General features: G+C 41.1%; 1 protein-coding gene and 3 non-coding genes across 4 annotated transcripts; 1 reads left to right on the forward strand and 3 right to left on the reverse strand.

The window, feature by feature from the left end:
- Nucleotides 1-2,358: 2,358 nt before the first annotated feature.
- Nucleotides 2,359-2,865, forward strand: LOC115557790 (twist-related protein 2-like). Its single transcript, XM_030375891.1, has one exon. It carries the CDS (start codon nucleotides 2,359-2,361, stop codon nucleotides 2,863-2,865), a length of 507 nt encoding a protein of 168 aa, XP_030231751.1.
- Nucleotides 2,866-19,805: 16,940 nt separating this feature from the next.
- trnas-aga (transfer RNA serine (anticodon AGA)) lies at nucleotides 19,806-19,887 on the reverse strand. Its single transcript has one exon. It is a non-coding gene; the product is annotated as a tRNA-Ser (tRNA).
- A 1,140-nt stretch (nucleotides 19,888-21,027) lies between these two features.
- Nucleotides 21,028-21,099, reverse strand: trnaa-cgc (transfer RNA alanine (anticodon CGC)). Its single transcript has one exon. It is a non-coding gene; the product is annotated as a tRNA-Ala (tRNA).
- A 1,262-nt stretch (nucleotides 21,100-22,361) lies between these two features.
- Nucleotides 22,362-22,443, reverse strand: trnas-aga (transfer RNA serine (anticodon AGA)). The gene has a single exon. It is a non-coding gene; the product is annotated as a tRNA-Ser (tRNA).
- Between the last annotated feature and the right edge of the window lie 219 nt (nucleotides 22,444-22,662).

Genomic DNA, 22,662 nt, shown 5'->3' on the forward strand with positions numbered 1-22,662 from the left:
ATGTTTGTTCTTGTGTTTATTGAAGAAGATTAATATTATCCAGCCATTTCAGCTGAATGCTGCAAACTGATGAAGGCAGGCTTGTCTTTATTAAACGTCAACGCCAGTCTGCATCCTCTGATGACATCATATTCTTAAGAAGCAGCTATGTTTCCTCAAAGTAACAACAGCAAGGGGGGACTGCTACAGTATGAGAATGCCAAGTAAAAGCAAATAAAAGCACATCAAATTCTCTTCTTGCTAGTCTTTTCATGCTCTCCAATAATTAAAACATCTTCTCTATATGAAAGGGTAGGGCTTTAGTTTAACAACATTTTGTTCATCTATTTTTTTTTTTGCTATAGCTGCAAAGTAAGACAGATTTCTTGCAAAACCTGTAAGGTAAGGTAAAACATAAATCTAATAATAATGCACAATCAAATCAACATCATGGACAGTGGTCTAACCTTACCTTGGAAAAAGGTTGGAAAGCTTATGAGGAAGAAGACATTATGCACGCTTAAAGGTTGTAGGCCTATTCATATTACTATACTGTGGCATTCCCCCGTTGCCACGCCCCCTAGCCGGGAGAGTCGAGGCCGGGATATACCGCCGGTGGCCAACAGCCGGCGACAAATCCCGACCTCCCGAGAGCCGCAATCGGGAGAACGAGGAACACCTGGGCAGGAGGCACCCAGCTGTTAAAAGGAGGCCACCGACAGACAGAAGGGGGCCAGTCGGGTGGAAGAAAGGACGACACCGAAGAACCAGACTCCGTGGAGTGAGCCGCACGGCGGACACGTAGACCACGTCTTGAGCGACCCCCTGTTCTGATGTACCTCGTGCGCTTGTGTAACCTGTTGGATTGTTTGCTACCGAGCGAAATAAACCGCCGTTTGAGGCTTTGGACCCTAATTTCCTGCCTGGTCCTTTCTGTGAGTCCCCTCTGCCGTACCGAGTTACCACAATACACATATGGCATTGTTTTATAAATCATATGCAGCTAAATGATGGGCATTCCCAATTCAACAATTCATAAATGAATAAATACCTTCGATTTGACCCTTAAATGTTAAACAAATGAAGATAGGAGTAACACATAGGTCCCATTTAGAACATCCTGGTTCGCTGTGGTTGGCTGGCGGGTTGAGAACAAGGCTTTATTGCTAGGCCTCCGCTGTAAGTGGATGTTCTGTGGTGTTGACCTCTGATCCTAACCGCTCCCCTGGACTGCAGGCTTCATCAACCTAATCAAAATAAACATCCTCATAAACAAGACAGATATTGTATCACACATCCTGGTAAATATCACAGAGAGAGATGGAAGCTCCTCTGTGTATTGCCTCGGTTTGGCTGTGTCAAAATGTTTCCTATATAATTAAAGGACAAAATACGTTTTTCAAACATGTTCAGTTTACAATTTAGCTGCATGTTTCTTCATAGATGTAACTGTTATAGTCTACTTAGTATGCCTTCTTCAGTTGGCCAGTTTGAAAAAATGCTTAGAGTTGTGCGCCAAAGCTGTGTCAAAGGAAACCTACGACTTGGCTAGGGCTTTTCAAAACCTTCTTTATGTTGAGCTTCATCAGAATCACACCATTTGCTAGCCCCACAAGGATATGACAAATTATATATAAACATAATGTTTGAATGTAAATATATTATTAAAATCCATTGGATAGCATCAGGTGGGATCTTGCAGGTTTTCACCATACTGGAACTAAGGAATTTGCAAACAAATGAACAGATGCATATATCAACATATCTATTATACCAGTAAATATACCCCTGTGAGAAAAACAATGCTATCCTGTGGTCGAGTGTAAAGCTGCAGCGTGTTTGTTAAAAAGGAAGATTGTAATATTGACTGATATTAGTAAATAATTTATGAAACATAAAAGCCACATCAAGGCTTTATTTTCGTCAAAAATAATGTAATAATAAATAAATATAATCAGACACCCTTCAATATGTTTAATTCTGCTCACGAAGGAAAATGTTGGTGAACTATAACTACACCGAAAAATGGCTAATAAATTATATTCATATTGATTTTTATCTACTCCATGAGCACAAAACGTGTGGGCTAATTTGTTACCTTGCGAAGTAGCCCCCACCCATTGATGGTTCTTGGGGCCCCCACCCCTTGTGATGGTTCTGGTGGTCCCCACCCCTTGTAGCTATCATGTGTGGGCCATCGCTTCCTAAAGCTCTTTAAATGTACGCTATAAGAACTCCCTAAAGTTGTCAATGATCAGAAATTTCTTGCGTTCATCGCTGGTCATTTGTATGGATTCTGTGGGGCAAAGAGAGAAGGAACCAGGACTGGATTACCCGTTGATTTAATGTCAGGTCATTGGTTGCTCGTCATCCGAGGGGATGTCTGAGGAGACCCGAGAGTCGAGCTGCAGCTCTCCTGGCTCTCCTGTGGACAGTCTCGGTAACAGCGTGGGAGAAGTGGACAGTCAAACCAGGAGAGGTGGGAGGAAAATAAGGAGATCGAGTCGGACAGACAGGGAGGATTCAGATAGTCCAACCCCCGGGAAGGGAGGGAAAAGGTCCAGCCCCAGCTCCCAGTCCCCTGAAGAGCTCCACACGGAGAGGGTCATGGCCAACGGGCGGGAGAGGCAGAGGACGCAGTCTCTGAACCAAGCGTTTGAATCACTGCAGAAAATCATTCCTACTTTGCCCTCAGACAAATTAAGCAAGATACAAACACTGAAGCTTGCTGCCAGATACATCGATTTTCTCTTCCAAGTCCTGCAAAGCGAGGAGTTGGATTCCAAAATGGCAAGTTGTGATTGTGAGTCTCCTGAGAGGTTGAGATCTGCGTTCTCTGTGTGGAGGATGGAGATGGTCAACATCGCACTAGGAAAAACCCTTTGAAAACTGTATGCTGTAAGGAAACTCCAAATAGGCCTACATACAATGTGTTCAGTTAGAATTTTGCTAGGCGGGGGAAGACGTATATAGGCCTATAAAAAACACCTTTTGATTGATCCTCTTACTTCCAGATGACTGCTGAATATCACTTTGACGGGACGATCTGGGGTCCGATGCTGGAATCAGGAGGACCCACTTAGACCAAGAGTTGCAGGGTCTGGGTCCACTCTGAACCCTGAAAGTCTCATGCATTTGTATTGTGAGCTCAATACCTTCTGATACCTTTTACTATTGTTGACGACGAATGTACCTTTTTGGTTATGCTTTGGACTCGATTCTCTGGAAGTCAAAGAGCAATCGAGTTGTCTCAGTGTTTGTGAGAGAATAAGCTACTGCTTATCATACGATAACCAGAATACATCTATTTATTTATTTGTGAAACATTGGAGGAAAAGAAGCAGTGCAATTAACACATTCCTATGTTTATTATCTATGTACATTTTTGTATATGTTTTGCATTTTACATTAAAATGTTATTTTTACCCTTTTATATTGTTTCATGTCAATATTATTAATCCCATTTCGATTATTTTATCTCTTGATCTTAATGTTTTTGAAGAGAAGGCCTATTCGATTAAATGTAATTCAACAATATTTGTAGAAACAGGATAGTGCCTCAAGGTAAGGTTTGTAATTTAATAAGACAAGCTTAATTGAAATGCAAGGATTTTGATTTGGTGTTAATGTTAGGCACTATATAGCCAATGGCCTGAATGGCTCGGTCAACTCCTGTTTTAATGGGACGTCCAAAAAACGACGGTTCATATTGTCACCAAAATATTTTTATTTGAGCCTATTTAGTTTCGTTCATAGTTTATGAACTAGGCCTATTCACATAAATAATACTTCCTGAATTAACTTTAATGTTTACAAATCTCAATATCCCAATAAGACATTGTAGATGCCTTACAATGCCATTGATCCCAATATAATGTATTGCTCCTTGTTTGGTGTAAAACACCAAATTAAGTTAAGCGATTTATACCAAATTAATTTCTTTAATGCGTTACGGTTCTCAGTTTGTGGCGCCTATCATTTATTATTTTTATAATAAATTTATAAAACATTTCCAATCTTTCATTCCTCCTAAAGTCCTTGTAGGAGATTTGTCCGTTAAATGAGGTTTAGACGAGTTAATGCCTAACGAGCCAGCCCTAACTTTAGCTGATGATCAAAAATAATTCCATAAAAGTAGTTCAAAAATAAAAAAAATGATACGTATTCTTTTTATATATTGTTATAATTTCAGCTTAGTTTTTTTAAATGAAAAGGCCCATTTTTTTGTGAAAAAAACATTTTGTGTGTTTTCTTTAAACACTGTGCACGCCATTGCTGCAAATATTTGTTCAGATGGGTTGGCAATGGACATGATGCAGTATAGAAACCGTAGAACAGATGTTTCTAGTTTTAAAGTCACGTGCTGAACAGATGTTCTTATAGCGCAGCCCTGCTCTATACTCTGCAGAAAGCTCCGACCCTTCAGGCCTGCTCTGTACTCTGCAGAACACCAACCCTGCAGACTTGCTCAATGCTTCTGCTCTAACAGCAAAGTTCGGAAGCCCATTGGCTCTCTAGAAATGGATTTGAGGGCCGCCACTTGCAGTTTGGCCCATTGGTGATTTGGAATAAATGGGTGAGTGAGTCAAATTGAACGAGAGCTGTGGCTTTCGTTTATATAATCAAATAAACACAAAACAAACCTCGAGGGTTTACTATATTTTAGAGTGTCTTCAACGCTGTTGTGTCTGTTGGCTATCGTCAAGCGCCGTGTAGACTGGGAGTGCAGGCGAATTTCGCCTGCACCTGGCGAAAGCTTGCAAAGTTTGATTGGTTAGTCTTCCTGAGTTGTGTGTGTGTGTGTGTGTGTGTGTGTGTGTGTGTGTGTGTGTGTGTGTGTGTGTGTGTGTGTGTGTGTGTGTGTGTGTGTGTGTGTGTGTGTGTGTGTGTGTGTGTGTGTGTGTGTGTGTGTAATTCTACAGTATGTTACCCACCCACCCCAAAAAACACAGGCCCATTTCTAAAAGAAAAAATACAAATATGAAATACAGTATATATAGCCCGTATTCATTTATTAATACTTATTATTACTGTTATTATTATTGTTATTACAGTTTTTCTCAGTCGCTTTGGTACATTTCTCAGATCAGAATTGAAATTTTCAAAGCAGTAAGTGCATTTCTCAAAACAATGTGTTCAAATAGCAAAACACCATGGATTACCTGCAAAAGCCAGTCTCTTGCTCAAAATCCTTAGTTCATCTCTCAAAAGTAAATATCTGTTTCAATGAACATGTCAGTGCCATCAGAATGACAAGTCCTTGTGTCATTGTCTACGGATAAGACAGTCAAATTGCTTAGTCATGTTGTCAATATAACAGTGTGCTCTGGAGGGATGTTCTGATGTTCACACTGATGTGAAGATTGAACAGGTAGTTTTGAGTATTTCAATTCTGATCTGAGAAATGAACCAAAGCGACTGAGAAAAACTGTAATGCTATGAATATTGTTATCAACATTATTGTTGTTATAATAAATATTTTTTTTTTTTATTGTTATTATCCTGATATTATATGCGGTATGTTCCTCTTTATTTCAGGTATTTATTTAAACCTTTATCTAATCCTAACCCTTTCTGACAACAACACAGATTTTGATAATCAGCATAATTATATATGCTCTGACTGAGTTGAAAAACTAGATTTATTTTAGTATTGTAAATGTATGCTGTGAAGTATCCACATAGTGTGCATACATTATTTTGCCTATTCAACTAAATTATGAAAACAATCTAAATTATGTAATGGAAGATTGTAGAGAAAAAACAACATTTTATGACTTTGCTGATCACAATAAACCCTGAATTACAAAGTTAACAAGTCAATATCAAACATTACAATACAATACTGTCCCTTGACCAAAGGTATAGGTCACATTTCAGCAAAACAAAAATATCTTTACAATTGATTGTAATAAAATACACAAAAAAAAAACAGATACTAATTTTAACGTATACTTTCTTACAGGAAAATATAATTTAACTTTATATATCACATTTTTTATAATTATAACAAACAATAATACAATTCTCAGCCTGCACAACTAACCTCTTGCTTCTCTTTTCAGGGAATCAGTTAAATGTGTTGTAAGATTTGCTATAATTTGAGCGTAATCTGTTAGAGTAACATATCCATCAGCTGTTCAAATGCTCTGATTATATCCTGGTTCAGTATGCCTTTTTTGTAAGACAAGATGAGTCTGCTCAGCTAATCAATGACGAATCAGGGCATGTCTTCAATCTCGTGTCTTACCACTCTCTCTTTACAGCTCTCATATACAGCGCATTTGGTTAACGTTTATAGTTTGGTTTGGCTTCAGTCAAAAAATTAACTTAAAATGTCTAAAACCTGTATGCAGTCACAACATTTGTCTTAGTGTTTCAACCATGACATGGAAGAAGGGCTGTTGTTGTTATATTTTATATGTATTCAGCCATACATTTTTTATTCTGAAACATTTATGCAGGTAAACTACATAAAACATTCTAAAGTTGGGTGTCGGTGTTTGTTGCTAGCACGTTTCTGAGTTATTTGCATCAGAATATACTAGTGTTTGCATATAAGGAACACTTTGCACATGTTTATTTGAAACTGATCAAAACCCTGTGTGTGTGTGTGTGTGTGTGTGTGTGTGTGTGTGTGTGTGTGTGTGTGTGTGTGTGTGTGTGTGTGTGTGTGTGTGTGTGTGTGTGTGTGTGTGTGTGTGTGTGTGTGCTGCAGACTGCACTAGGACAGCATGCATAATAATAATACGTACGGGAAGAAGTGGGTAACGTTTAGGCCACCCGAGCATCGGCCTGTGCCCGCCATGGCCCTGACAGAACCTTTCACATAATGACCATGTAGGTGTTAGCACGAGAGTCTGCATGGCATCACAAAGCCATGGATAATACATCTCCATTTTTTCCACATGAGTTGGGGTGATTTTTTGTGTTTTCTGTTGATTTAAAGATAGAGGAACTCTTACAAGATGTACAAACACAAGGAGAGCTGGAAGACACAAATAACACAATGACTCTCACATTCCTTTAACACTTTGATAAACATCAAACGTTCTTGCTCATTTGAATAAACATGGTGCTTTTCTCCCCAGGACTGATTGAATGTTGATCGATCAAATTCCAATAAACATGTGAAGTAACAATGATGAAGTTTTCCTGGGCGTGGATCCATCAATACATCAGAGCACAATTTGTCTCATTATGAATGAGTGGAGAAAAGCAGTTCCTTGTTGTGGCGCCAAGGGGTAATAGAGCTCTAACGACCTGATCCTGTCCCCCAGGGCGGTCAGGTCCCCCCCGCGCCTTCATCAACCTGGTGGCCTATGATCCCTGACAATACTGGACACTGTGACACCCCCGTCAGGCTGATAACCAATGTGTTGTCACCTAGCATTACAATGACCTCATTCTTCCAATAAGAACCTCTTTATTTTCTCTTCACTTCATTTGGTCAACAAGAGGGTGAAGTGGGACAGGAACACTAGATCTTTGGAGGGTCCTCAATAGGGTTCTGTCTATAATGCTGGTATACCCTGTTGGATAAATAAATTATTGAGATAGATACTGCCTCAAACACCTGCGTAATTGTGGTAATAATTAACTCTAAACAATGCATAGATACCCCAACAAAATAATCATTAGGCTAAAATCAGGACAGAACTTGTATTGCCTAAGCCCATAGAATTATAATAATATAGCATTCATTAAACAATACAATGTGAAATAATTAAACATTTTAACAATATGCAGCAGGGCATGGTGCTGCATACACTTGCAGAAAAGTATCAACCTTCCATAAAGGCCTAGTAAGGAGCATTGGTTTGAATAAGCATCCCACCTCCATGGTCCCTTTTCTGATTCCAGACTCATAGACCCCTTCAGAAAGGAGGAGAAAAGGAAAGAGGCAATCGCAAATAAACATCCGGGCAGGCTGTCGTGTTCTTGAAGAAAGTAGTCTAAACCGGATCGCTTTTAACTCACTTTGTTTGTTAAAGTATTTCGGTATGGTAACTATGAAGCAAAAGGGCGACCCACGGCTGACCTGTCTTCCAGCCCCGTGCTTGACCACTAATTTTGAAAGCTTTCTAACCAATCAGTGAAGAGAAATGCCAGACTAAAGTAATTTATTGCCGAGAGCTGCAGTGCCTGCCATGTTACGCAGTAAAATAAGGCTGTGTAGACTTTACTAGTTTCTCTACTGTATAATACAGTACAATGTATTGACCACCACTAGCTAGTGGAAAATACATTTGTGTCTATAGTACAGTGTTATCTTTGTATATGTTAGGCTATATATTGAGATGGCATACGAAATTCCCGTCAATATTCGGGGATGTCCTCATCCCCAGATATTTGCGCAAATTAATATCTAAATGTTCTCAATATGCAGTAGCCTAGGCCATAATATTACAATATTTCATGGATGCAAGCCAAGACAATCAGTCTATATCTATAATAATAATAATAATAATAATAATAAATACAATTTATATAGCGCTTAATATGGTACTCTAAGACGCTTTACATATTGCCCTATCAAAACTATGTAAGACAGACTAGGAATAAAAGAAAAACAGAGGTTAAACATGAAGAATAAGGTGGGAGTTAGGTGGGGAAGGCTAGTGTGAAAAGGTATGTTTTGAGGGCAGATTTGAAAGAAGAGAGGGTTGGAGAGACTTTGATGTGGGAGGGGAGTGAATACCAAAGGGTGGGGGCAGCAACTGAGAAGGCCCGATCACCCTATAGCCTACATGACAACACACACACACACACACACACACACACACACACACACACACACACACACACACACACACACACACACACACACACACACACACACACACTTAAAACACTCGTAAAGCAACACTGACATAGGAGCCTGCATTGGCTCAAGTCGTTATTTTATAACAGGGAGAGGCAAAGTTGTGCATTGCAATGCAAACACGACAATAATTGGCACCATTCTGGCACACTCAGAAGAACAATGAACTGAATAAATGCTAGGTATATGCCTATAGGATATCGGAGACGGACACACAGTCAGTGCACTTGCAAATGAGAGCCTGCAGTATGCCCGATTTTGTGACATTATTTAACCATCCATCTACAGCTAATACGATCAGACAGATACATCATTGAACACATACACAAAGCCCACAACAAGCCAAACATCACCACGGCAGGTGCGCTCTCTCTCTCTCTCTCTCTCTCTCTCTCTCTCTCTCTCTCTCTCTCTCTCTCTCTCTCTCTCTCTCTCTCTCTCTCTCTCTCTCGCACAATCACTCCAACTTCTCCAAGGCTACACTGTTTCACTAAGACCACAACAAAACACAACTAACCATGCAGTAGGCTACTACACAACAATGCACAAAAAACAGTTATTAGGGGTCCAAGCCAACAGGTTGGATCCCTATTGTTTTTGTAAGGATTTTTTTTATTAGGGGTCCAAGCCAACAGGTTGGATCCCTATTGTTTTTGTAGTGTTTTTTACTTACCCCCCCAAAAGTGGTAACACAGCCCAAACCGTAAATGCTGCACACACGCCAATTGCATGACTAGATCCAGATCTGTTCGGACCAAGCAGACGACAAAATCCAGACATGCCGGCCCCTAGGTGGCGCTATACCAAGGAATACGCGTTTGGGGCTATAACTCCCACACCGAACCTCCCACAGTCCAAAACGTTATACACACAGATTCACTGGAGTCTGCTGCATCTTTTGGCATAGGCCACGCCCATTTGGGTCTATACAATTTTTTCGCGAAATCGCGAAAACCACTAAACTGCCTTTTCGCTATTCCTCCCACATTTCTTGCCCAATCGACACCAAACTTTGCACACGACATCTTCAGACGCACTCAAAAATATACATACAAAAACCTTTTTGATCCGACCGTCGACGACGAAACGGTAGCGTTTTGAATATTTGTTTATTGGCTACGTTACACGTGGAAAATCAAAAATCCCAAAAAAATCAAAAATTAGACATCGGATCGAGTTCAAATTTTACACACATGTCGGCGCTACCCTTATTGGCGTTCAATAAAAAATTGGGGACATTTCGCCGCGAGGAAAATTCTCTTTGGAAAATTTCTCCAAAAGGGGGCGCCAAAAACGACGACATTGTGTATCTTTATACTTCCTTCCCTAAAAGTGGGTCCACAGCCCAAACCGTAAATGGTGTAGACACGTCAATAGCATGACTAGATCCAGGTCCGTGAGGTCAACAGAGACGACAAAATCCAGACATGCCGGTCACTAGGTGGCGCTATTCCCCAGGAAAAACGCGTTTGGGGCTATAACTCCCACACCGAACCTCTCACAGTCAAAACCTTTATATCCACAGGTTCGCGGTAGCGTTTTGAATACATGCTTTGCGTTGTGCCGGCAAAATGCACATCGCTTGGACCCCTGGATAACTGCTTGCAGTTCCAGTTATTGTTTACACACATGGTCGAGGATCCTGCGGCGCCTGAAAAAAAATAGAGAAATATTAACATAAGCGGTATAGGCTACAAAATGTGTCCAGCAATACGACTGAATGAGGTTTGTTTCACGCTACGCCAGGCGTCCGTGACTTGCATTGCGCTCATGGTTCAGACACACACGCGACGCTCATCTGTCGACGGACGCATCGAGTGTGGAACAAGCGTACATTGGCCTACCTGATCGCGTTCATTTGTTCGCCTCCCTCCACCTCCCTCTCTCTCCGGTGCATATTTAAGCCACACAGCCACACAGCCTGGCAGCTGTTTTTGGAGTGCAGCTGAAAGAAAGAAAGAAACAAACCCGGTCAAGAATTACCAACATGGCGACGGTAAGCTGTAACATGGCCATGGCCACCATGGCCATTTTTTGCATAGTGCACCAGGCAAAAGGTCAGCAATTTGTTTCCTAACCACAGGCCCTTAACGCTGGTGCGCAGTGCAGTGGTTTCACTGTTCTCTCCGTCTCATTTTACTGCACTATGGGTTACCACATCGACTCCATCCCAGTTACTTTGATTACAGAATGCATGCATGCAGGGTTAAATTGGTAGGCTACGGGCATGCATGCTGACCCGACAGATAGACAAGCCCGACACCACGAGTAGCCAAGGCTAGCGGAGTAGCGCGTTGTTAGATTTTTATGTGAATGTAGGCTTTCGGTGCAAGATAGCTAGATAGTTAAAGTGAAAAAACGTCAAAATAAAGTGTTCTAGTGCTGACGGATATTTCTAGAGTGCAGTGCAGAATATTGTCTTCCTTGAAGCCTTTCCCTGCCCAGTTGAAGCGACACACCAGGTTATTTGTTAGGCCACTCTGCAACATCCTTTTTACGGCCTCTTCTGCAGTGTGCCCTCCAATTAGACTGAATGTTAAGATCTGACAAGACATAATAAACCAACAAACAAGTGAAACATTGATAATTATAACATGTATAATTACAATATCTCACAAAATTGAGTAGGCCTACACCCCTCCCATTTTTGCAAATATTTTATTGTATCTTTTCATAGGATAACACTTGGCATGAGACTTTATTATAACTTAAACTGGTCATTATTCGTATTGTAGAGAACTATAGATTTATTGTCCTCAGAATATGACTAAAAACACATCCATTAACAACTAAACAGCTGGCAACATAACTGAGTACACTCAATTATGAACATGACCATTGCGCCCATAGTGACAATAAATCTATCGTAATCTACAAACTCTACACTGACTTCTTTAAGTTACATCAAAGTTTCATGTCTATGGAGTTATCCCATGAGAAGATACAATAAAACATTTGAAAAAATGGCATAGGGTTTTGTGAGATGCTGGCCCTCATTTATCAAACGAGCGTACGACAGAAAACGTGCGTAAAATGGACGTACGCTCATTTCAACGTTGAGCTTGGCATTTATCAATTTGAACGTGAGCGCAGGCTGCGATGAAATCTCACGTCAGGTCTGAGCTCGTGTACGCAAGTTTTTTTGGCGCAACACACGGGTATTTCACTGATGAATAGTGCAGCACAAGTAGCCCATGTTGCACATCTGTATTAATTACTAAATAAATTGGAATTAGCCCAGCCGTTCAAACAATTACAATCAAGTCAGCCCTAATTAAAAACAGTATTGCTATGAAAATAATTAGAATGTGACAGGTGAAATGTTTATTCAGCTGTCTATATAAACAGGTGCTTTGCCAAATAGGTGGTCGAGTCGCAGCGATGGCAGATCTGGCTCTGTTAGAGGACCTCAACGCATGTCTAAGACGAGAGAGAGTTTTTCGAGACCGCGCCGATTTTTTTATGGAGAGCGATGAATGGCTCTTGAGTCGTTTTCGTCTCCCAAGGCGTCTCCTGATGGAGCTATGCAATGCTTTGGAGCCACAGTTAAGGCGAGAAACTAGGCGATCAAACGCAATACATGTGCCAGTGCAGGTGTGCTCTACCTTGGGGTTTTTGGCTACCGGGACCTTTCAGCGGGAGATCGGGGACAGGTCTTGTATTTCCCAGCCACGTATTAGCCGAACCATGCCAGCAGTTTTGGCAGCCATACTGTCCCTCTCTGAACGTTATATTAAATTCCCATACACTAACGATCAGCAAACTGGAATCAAACGGGATTTTTATGCTATTGCTAGGTTTCCAAATGTGATTTGTGCGGTTGATTGTACCCATGTGCGTATGAAGCCACCATCTATTAATGATTACGCGTACATCAACCGCAAAAGCTACCATTCAGTTAATGTTCAGATTATTTGCGATGCCAGAATGTCAATCCTGAACATGCTAGCCCGATGGCCTGGGGGCATGCACGATTCTTTTATTTTTCCAAAATAGCAACGTTGGCCATCGTCTACATCAGGGCGCACTTCATGGTCGGAGTCATCTCCTCGGTGAGTTACGCTGCAGTCACACTTTTTTTTCTCTTAAAACGTTTAAGACATCGCACTAAAAGTTTGATGTGATTCATCTAGGTGACAAAGGCTATGCCCTGAACGAGTACCTAATAACTCCTCTGGCTCATCCGAACACGGATCAGGAGCGCAACTTCAACAGCGCTCACACGCACACACGGGCAACGGTGGAACGATGTATAGGCCTACTCAAGGGCAGGTGGATGTCCATCGGGTCAGCGGGGGGAACGTTGCTCTACAGCCCAGAAAAGACATGCAATATTATTTTAGCATGTGGGGTTCTGCATAATATTGCGCTGGCAAATGGGGTGCCATTTGGCGACCTGCAGCCAGATGACCCGATACCCAGAGATCCCTGGCCACAGGCGCCACATGCTCGAGCTCTACGACGAAGGGAGGATTTAAATCGGCTCTTCTAATATCTAAGGGTAAGCAATACGTTTATCTTTTGGTTAAAAACAAGACAGAGATCAAAGTACAGCAAACCAATTTATTTATTCTTCAAGTTTTCATTGATTAGTTTCAACGTTTCATTAATTGCTAACAGAGAGTTATTGATGTCCACCATTGACCTGCATATCTCGGTTTGTTTGTCCAGGACCTCTGCAGTCAAGACCGATGAAGGCAGACCAGCAAATTCGGCCAGACACGCGTTCCGGCTGCTTCGGCGGCGGCGGCCCTTCCGTTTCTTTAACTGGGCTTGGCTCTGTTCCCATTTTGGATGAACCTGCTTGCATTTCATCTTTAAAAATAAAAAGCAATCGTGAGATTATTTGTGCCATTACTTTGTAACACGGAAGCTGTAGATATATATATTTTTTTTAAATAATTGCAAAGGCCTTTTTACCACTTCCATGACGGGTCTGGAGTGCATCGGTGTCTCCTCCGCCACTTATGCCCAAAATGGACGGAGACCCGATGAGACCAGCCACTCGCTCCTCAAATGCCGTTAATTGCTTGGCCCTCTTCACAGCCGCAACACGTTTTTTGGTGCCGAGCTTCATGTCGGACCATTTTTTCTTCACCTTATTCGGAAAAAAATTACTTTAACGCAATGCAAACAATAGCATATATGTGAAATGTTTTAAGCTGGATAACAGAAATTTTACATTTAATTTATTATTTAATTTATTTAATTAACAAACCTCTTCCGTAGCCCGATGAACATTGGAAACACTATTCACTGCAACAGTTATTTCTTTCCATACAGCATTCTTCTGCTTGCCTTTAATGCCAGCTTTTGGGCTACCAAACAAAACCTGACGTTTCGCATCCACCAGTGACACGAGCGTCTCCATTTCGGTCTCTGAAAAATTACTCTTTTTTTTTGCCGTTGGACGTTTCTCCATGTCGTAAAAGTTAGGGGCGAGACTTCTGAAGACGTGCTTTTATATGGGTGTGTTACGTTAATTACGATCGATCTCAGCCGCCGTATTTATCAACACCAGATCCTTCGTACGCTGGGATTGTTGTGATACGAAAGTTTCGTGAATCTCACGTGCGTCCTATCGTACGATGAATCATGCGTTCAGATTTGCGCTAATTTCTACGTTCGTTTGATAAATGAGGGCCACTGTGTGTACCAATTTAGGCTAGGTTAGGTGAACTCATCACTATGTCACATAATGAGTAATGTGTTATTTCTTTTTTTAAAGATAATTCCTACAAATACTGAGTGATGTAGTGGATGGCTGGAAAGAAGAGGTATGGTTTTATTAATTTACACATATACTTTGACTAGCTTTTGGGTAGTGCAGATTTGTACCTACCATTTTACCACATTGCTCATGTAAATTACTTCTTAGAAATGTTTTCTGGGGTTTGTTGTACTTTTCCATTTCATCTTAATTATAATGTGTATGATAATGATGAAAACAGTGGTTAGAATGTTTGTCTCCTCAACTTACCACGCAATAGCTGGTGGCTTGGTTGGACTGTATCTATATTCAAAAGTCATTGATTAGTGTCAAGTGCCAATGATTATTTATTTTTTTCAAAGTAGTGTATTTAAGGAAGAGTTTGTAAGATTTACCTTGTAAGAAATGTCCTGCTTGAGGTGAATCTGGGAAAAGCTAATTAATATAAAGACATGTTCAATCAATACATGTTGAAATTAGGTGTTCTACTGACACCAACACTTACCTAGATGTAGTAGCTCAAGTCTCTGGCTGCCATTTGATTGAGCTGGAATAAAAAAAATCTTGTAATTCTGTGTAAGTTACAATATTTTAAGTTTTACTTGTTCAATCATCAGTTAGCCTGATATTGAGGAAGTTTGGCTTGGTCCTGGGATGCCAGCAACAGAGCAGAGATCGTGTGTGTGTGTGTGTGTGTGTGTGTGTGTGTGTGTGTGTGTGTGTGTGTGTGCGTGTGTGTGTGTGTGTGTGTGTGTGTGTGTGTGTGTGTGTGTGTGTGTGTGTGTGTGTGTGTGTAAAGAGTGTATTCTTTACTGCACAAGAGGAATGGCTTTGTATGTGTAGCAGGATGGGCCTTTAATTAGTGCTGCAGTACCGGCCTATCACTGTTGGGTGCGCTGCCTATAAAGGTGAGTGGTTGTGCACTGGGAGCCCTCTTGCCTGGGAGCTCCTGGCTGCCCCGCCTCCTGTTATCACTCCTGTTATCACCGCACCTGATCGCCTCACCTGATTGCCTTTTAGCTGGATCGTGCAGCTCGCCGTTGTTTGGTATGTAGTAGTTGTGTGCATCTGTGTACCTTCTAAACTTTGCACAAGTCCTCAACATTGGCTTCATCCCTCAGGCAGTTCATTGGCCGGGTCTTCCCTCTCCCGTATCGACCCCAGTTGTAGGGCGTGCGAGTGTTTTCCTCCTCTACCTGTTGCAGCGGGGAGCGATCAGCCCATTGATCGAGTTGCACTTGTAATTGTGCTGCTCGGTACAAGTGATCCCCTTCCTCCCCTTTGATGTTCATTCAACTCCTGACGGTATGTGGATAAGATGACGCTAACTCAAGTTACTACAGTTGTTGTTCAGCCTCTAGAACAAATGTATTTTTCTATGGCAGGGTTGACGTGTGTGTGGGCGGTTTCTGCCAGCACATTCCCCCCCCTCTTCACGCTGCTGTTGGCCGGCTGCTGTTTTGTCCACTGCTTTATATAGCCAACACATCCATCCTACTCTGCATCTCCTACTGTGCTGTACCTGCCACCGAGTATGGTGATTGCTGCCTCATCCTCAGTCTCATTATCTTAATCTATTCATTTAACCGACTTCTAACTGATCTTATTGATGATATTATTTGTGTTTTGTGGGTTGCTTTGCATGTTTGTTTTGGTTTAATTTGTTTTCTTAGTTATTTTGGTTTGGCTTAATTGCTTTACTTATTCATCTGGATTTATAAGTTTGGATAAATCTCCATTGTTTTGATTTAATTTATTTGTTAGTTTTCTTTTGGTTTGCATTTATTGGGGTTGTTTAAGTTGTGGGTTGAAGCGATTTAACCCTGATTTAAACCCCATTTAGTTATTTGCCCTCTCCTTTTTGTGTATTTTGTGTGTGTGTGTGTGTTCGCTTTAGTGTGGTTGTGTGAACATATTTTATTGAGAAGTCATGTTTAAAGATTATATATATTAATTAAAAGGAATTGAGTTAGTATGCTGGACCCAGTCTCAAGCTTTCATTAGTAAACAAACTTGTGTGCTTTAACTTAGGTTAATCTAACTCTCCAGGTGAAATTCCTGGGGTGGCGTTGTTGGCAACTTGTCACTAGTTCTTTAACTAAACTTTATGTTATTGGTTTCTCGACCGCCGAATGCCACATATGCAGTTGGTTAGTCCTTCAACCATTCATACCAACAATCCAGGAAATGTGTCAACAAACGTGTTGGTTTGAAGCAATGATCAACAGCAATGATCAACACTTTAGTTTGATAGTCCACTGTTGACACTCAACAAGCCATCAGTAGATACTCAGTTGCATGTCAACAGTTAATTGAGTTGACAATCAACTGAACTATATCAACAGATAAGTAACATGTATTCAACTAACTGTAAGTTAACTATAAGTTGCACTATTAGTAGATGGTTAGTTGATATTTGACAGAGCTTGTTCAACAGATAAGAAACAAGGATTCAACTAACTGTCTGTTAACTATAAGTTGCACTATTAGTAGATGTTGTTTTGTACATGTAGTATGCATTCAACTAACTGTCAGTTAACTATTAGTTGCATTATTAGTAGATGGTGAGTTGATGTTCAACAGAGCTTTCAACAGATAAGAAACCAGCATTCAACTAACTGTAAGTTAACTAAACGTTGCACTATTAGCTGATGTTAGGTTGATATTCAACAGTGAGTTAGTTGATACTCTACAGAGCTTGTCAACAAATATGTAACATGCATTCAATTAAGTGTTAGTTAACTATAGGATATTTTTATTTTGTTAATTTATTTTTACAAAAACAGTCTGCAACAGACATTGTGCTTTTTACTACATGTTCTTTACAAATATTCAGCTATCAGCTGAGTGTCATCTTCTAGTTAGTTGACTATCAACTGCTGTTATTAACCAATTCTCAACTTGCGTTTCATATGGATCAACTTTCCCCCACTCACATGGAACACATCTAATGAATGAACATTCAACCCTCTGTTGATCATGTATGTTCATTGTAAAATAAAGATGAGAATATTTTATCAATCAATAGGCACCCTGTGTATGTGACAACCTGTTGATTGTCATATGACTGTCGACAAACTATCAGTCAATATTCAACTAAGCATTAGTAGAGAGGTCTTAGGACTCTCAAATTAAAGTGAAAACAGTTTAGTGTCTACACACTATTAACAGAGCAAAACAGAGAAAATAGTTGATTCTGAACAAACTATAAGTCGATGTTCAACTAAGCATTAGTAGAGAGGTCTTAGGACTGTCAAATCAAAGTGAAAACAGTTGAGAACAAGTTTTGCTCAACTGATCAGTAAAACTGGATGACCGCAAAGTGAAATAAACACATAAGCAGCATATCAGAGAAGAAAGCAACTTTATTATTTAAAAAAAACTAAACTTTAACAGAACTTTTTTTACAAAGGAAGAGTTCAAAGAGTCATAAGAAACAAGAATAGCATAAACCGTTTGAACAAATACAACAAACATTTATTTTTTTCAAAAAATTAAAACACTCTCCCCTTTCTCCTCTGTCCATTTCAGCCTCAGCCTCTTTTGGTGAATGGTATCCGTTTTTTTTTCTTTTTAAGTTCTTCAATCTTCAAAGAAAGCTCTCCAACTATTTCTGATTCGCAGACCTTTGCTAAATGGAGGAGCGTCTTTTTACCCTTTATCTCCTCCAGGACACTTCTGTCAGCTATGTACAGTTCTGCGATTGCGGCGGTGTCCTTCACAGCATTTCTTGAGACGCCTGCCTTTAGGAATGCCCTTGACATCGTGCGTCCCCTTTGAATTATTCGAAGGACCTGGCGGTACCGCTTCACCACATCCGATATTGTCACTGAAAATGGAAAAAAAATCCATTTCATCACTCAATTTGGCCCACCTGATTGTGTTTACCTGCTCAATTTTAGGCAATGCAGCTCAGGGTTCACAAACTTTTGCACATACAACAGTTGGCAAATCATTTGTTTGATCTGTTTTAACAATTGATATCCGGAAAAGAAAGAAAGTTATCCAACGCGAGTAACGCGTTTGGTGTGGCCGCACCGTTACGGTACGGCCACACCAAACGCGTTACTCGCGTTGGATAACGCGAGTAACGCGCCTAACCTGACGTTTGATCATTGTGTGGTGGTTGAACGCTTCCAACGCTTCCAACGCGCCAACGCAGCTAGATGAGTCCATGTCCATGCAAGTGAACGGAGCGTTCCCTCTTCGTCATAACTATCAAACCAAACATCCTTCACATTCACCGAGCGAACATTATGAAAGTAAAATGCACATTTCTCGCTAAAAATGTTTCCATAAACGCATTTAATGGCGTAACTATGTTACTATTTCCACCCAGAATAAAGATAGTTGTCGGCCGTGGCTGCGCTGGAGTCCGAGGTAGGAAACCCAATCGCCGCCGTGTTTGGGTGATAGAGTTTAGATCGGGTTAGATTAAATAATCTCTGATATAAATAACAATAATTGGGTTAAATAACTTCACATGGTGTGTCTGGTGTGTTTCCAGCATTCGTAGTGTTGATCAGCAGAGAAATAGTCCGCCAAGACGTTGAGGTTGCTTAGCATCCAGAGACTCTGTCCATGCAAGTGAACGGAGCGTTCCCTCTCCGTCATAACTATCAAACCAAACATCCTTCACATTCACCGAGCGAACATTATGAAAGTAAAATGCACATTTCTCGCTAAAAATGTTTCCATAAACGCATTTAATGGCGTAACTATGTTACTATTTCCACCCAGAATAAAGATAGTTGTCGGCCGTGGCTGCGCTGGAGTCCGAGCCGAGGTAGGAAACCCAAACGCCGCCGTGTTTGGGTGATAGAGCTTAGATCGGGTGAGGTCACGTAAGCATTACGTGACCTCATTTGATTAAAATAGCACTCACCTGACTTTTCTAGGGCAATCAAATGGAGGCCGGGGATTGAACCCGGGGCCTCATACATGCATAGCATGCTCTCTACCACTGAGCTACATCCCCTCAGCTCAAGAATTTTCATTTTAAGCCTGCTTCGGAACACACCAAGGGTTTTCTCGTCCATAGCATTCAGCACCTGGACCTGACAACACTAGTCTTCGGATCTATCAGACCTTTAAACATTAACATTTTATGTTTGGAGAACATGTTGTCAAAAAATATCGAATGCTAAGTGCCTTTCCAGATAATGCCAGATTTTAAATATGCCGCCTTCTACATGCTTAGATTAACATATTTGCACTGATTCATGCAGTTTCACCGTAATATGGGTATGTGTTGGCTAAACAAGGGAATGATTGATCGTATTCAGATAGAACCGTTGTCGGCAGGATTCGAACCTGCGCGGGGAGACCCCAATGGATTTCTAGTCCATCGCCTTAACCACTCGGCCACGACAACACACTTTTAGTGTTCCAAGTCTCTGGCTTTTTGGAACAGGAAGAGTCTGGAACACTTAGGGTAGGTTAAGCCTTGCTTGATCTAATTTTGAAATAGTCTTCAAATTGACTGAAGCTAGCTTTGATCACATCTTGGAGACGGTAGGCATTGAACCTCAGGCCTTCTACATGAGAAGCATACGCTTTGCCGTTGAGAGAAGTCCCCTGTGTTACTTCAATTGTACATCTGTAAAACCGATTCCTGAAGCTTTGCTTAACGATAGAAGGGACAAATAGGTCATCAGTTGGCACTAGGGTATCATACATTTTATAGAGAATTTTGCTTGCCTGCCGCCGTTGTCATTGATGGAAAGTCTATTGCATTGATGGATTGCAAGTTTACAACTGCAAGAAACACTTTTATCACATCTACACCAGATGATGCTGTTGCAAAAAGTGTAGGTACTGCTGGGAGTTGAACCCAGGGTACCTACACTTGGTTCCCTGGGTTCAACTCCCAGCAGTTTACAAGACAGGCGCTTCCACCAGCTAAGCCACAGTACCCCTATTGTTTTGTTTACTTGATACACCAATGAAAAAGGTCTCATGTAGCGTGGCCCGATCATGTGTTAAGCTATCAGAACTGGCGGCTTAAGGAATTCCAATTGAGTAGGTTACTTACATTATACAACTTACTGATGTGATTAGAACACTGCCTCTTCTGTGAACTACACAGTCACTATGACAGTCCCAGCCACAGCACCCCTCTCAGTTCAGGAGAAATGCTTCAGCAAATGATTGGGAAGACAACGAAAGAGGTCTGCAGTAACATGACATATTTCTGTTGATCCTTTAAACAGTCCCTTAAACATACACTGATTAACCTGTACAGTTGACAGCAGGATTCTAACCTGCGCGGGGAGACCCCAATGGATTTCTAGTCCATCACCTTAACCACACAGTTTCGACATTTCAATTCTCTATTATGTTCAAACATTAGCATTCTGCAACATTTTTGGTAGGTAAAGCATTGCGTGACCTCATTTTGTTTAATGATTCATTACACAGTAACATTCAGCAATGTTTCGTGATCGGATCATTTTTGACTTCTACCTTATAAAAGGGATTCAAACATAATCATCGCATCACCTACACTATAATTTGGAGACGCCGGGGATTGAACCCGGGACCTCATACATGCGAAGCATGCGCTCTACCACTGAGCTACATCCCCTTTTTATAATAATCAGCACATCTCTACTATCAATACCCGAAGCTTTGCTTAATGATACAACCAATCAATAGGTTGACTTGCACTAGGCCATCCTAAGAGATGAAGATATTTGGCCTGCCTGCTAAAAGCAGAGGTGGTAAACTGGTGTGGCAGATTTCAATCATGGAGCGGGGGATCCAATGAATTTCTAGTGCATCAGCTTAACCGCTTGGCCAGGACAATGGTGCTTATCGACCTCAAGTCTATCAGTTGTTCGAACAGTAACAGACTGCAACGCTTGAGGCTGTGGGATCAAATTGTGAAATAGTCCTACACCCTTGACCACAGCTTGCTTTGATCACATCTTAGTGATCGGACCTCAGCACTCCTACATGAGAAGCTTTACAGATAAGCCGAAAACAGATTACTTCAATTGTACATGTGGCAACCGATACATGAAAGTTTGCTTAACGATACAAGAGGGGAAATCGGTTATCGATTGGCAGTACGGTATCATACATTTCTTAGAGAAGTAGTCTGCGTACAGATGGCAGAACTGGCCAACGCTTGTCGGCAGGCCTGAATCTTCGTCGTGACGCAACAATGTTTTTCTCTTCTGTGGCTGTCAACACTTAGTGCATAAACGTACCGTACTCATATCAATGTGTTGACCGGCACTAGCTTTTGAGCGCACACTAGCTTTTGAGCGCACAAGCGTACAAAAGCGTGCGCATTTGAAATCGCACGCACTGATTAACCTGTATCGTTGACGACAACACAGTTTCAATTCTCTCACTTGTTTCGAACATTAGCAATCGGCAACATCTTTGGTAGGTTAAGCATTACGTGACCTCATTTGATTAAAATAGCACTCACCTGACTTTTCTAGGGCAATCAAATGGAGGCCGGGGATTGAACCCGGGGCCTCATACATGCATAGCATGCTCTCTACCACTGAGCTACATCCCCTCAGCTCAAGAATTTTCATTTTAAGCCTGCTTCGGAACACAACAAGGGTTTTCTCGTCCATAGCATTCAGCACCTGGACCTGACAACACTAGTCTTCGGATCTATCAGACCTTTAAACATTAACATTTTATGTTTGGAGAACATGTTGTCAAAAAATATCGAATGCTAAGTGCCTTTCCAGATAATGCCAGATTTTAAATATGCCGCCTTCTACATGCTTAGATTAACATATTTGCACTGATTCATGCAGTTTCACCGTAATATGGGTATGTGTTGGCTAAACAAGGGAATGATTGATCGTATTCAGATAGAACCGTTGTCGGCAGGATTCGAACCTGCGCGGGGAGACCCCAATGGATTTCTAGTCCATCGCCTTAACCACTCGGCCACAACAACACACTATTAGAGTTCCAAGTCTCTGGCTTTTTGGAACAGGAAGAGTCTGGAACACTTAGGGTAGGTTAAGCCTTGCTTGATCTAATTTTGAAATAGTCTTCAAATTGACTGAAGCTAGCTTTGATCACATCTTGGAGACGGTAGGCATTGAACCTCAGGCCTTCTACATGAGAAGCATACGCTTTGCCGTTGAGAGAAGTCCCCTGTGTTACTTCAATT

Source organism: Gadus morhua, chromosome 13, assembly GCF_902167405.1.
Source record: "Gadus morhua chromosome 13, gadMor3.0, whole genome shotgun sequence".
Lineage (NCBI taxonomy): Eukaryota > Metazoa > Chordata > Actinopteri > Gadiformes > Gadidae > Gadus > Gadus morhua.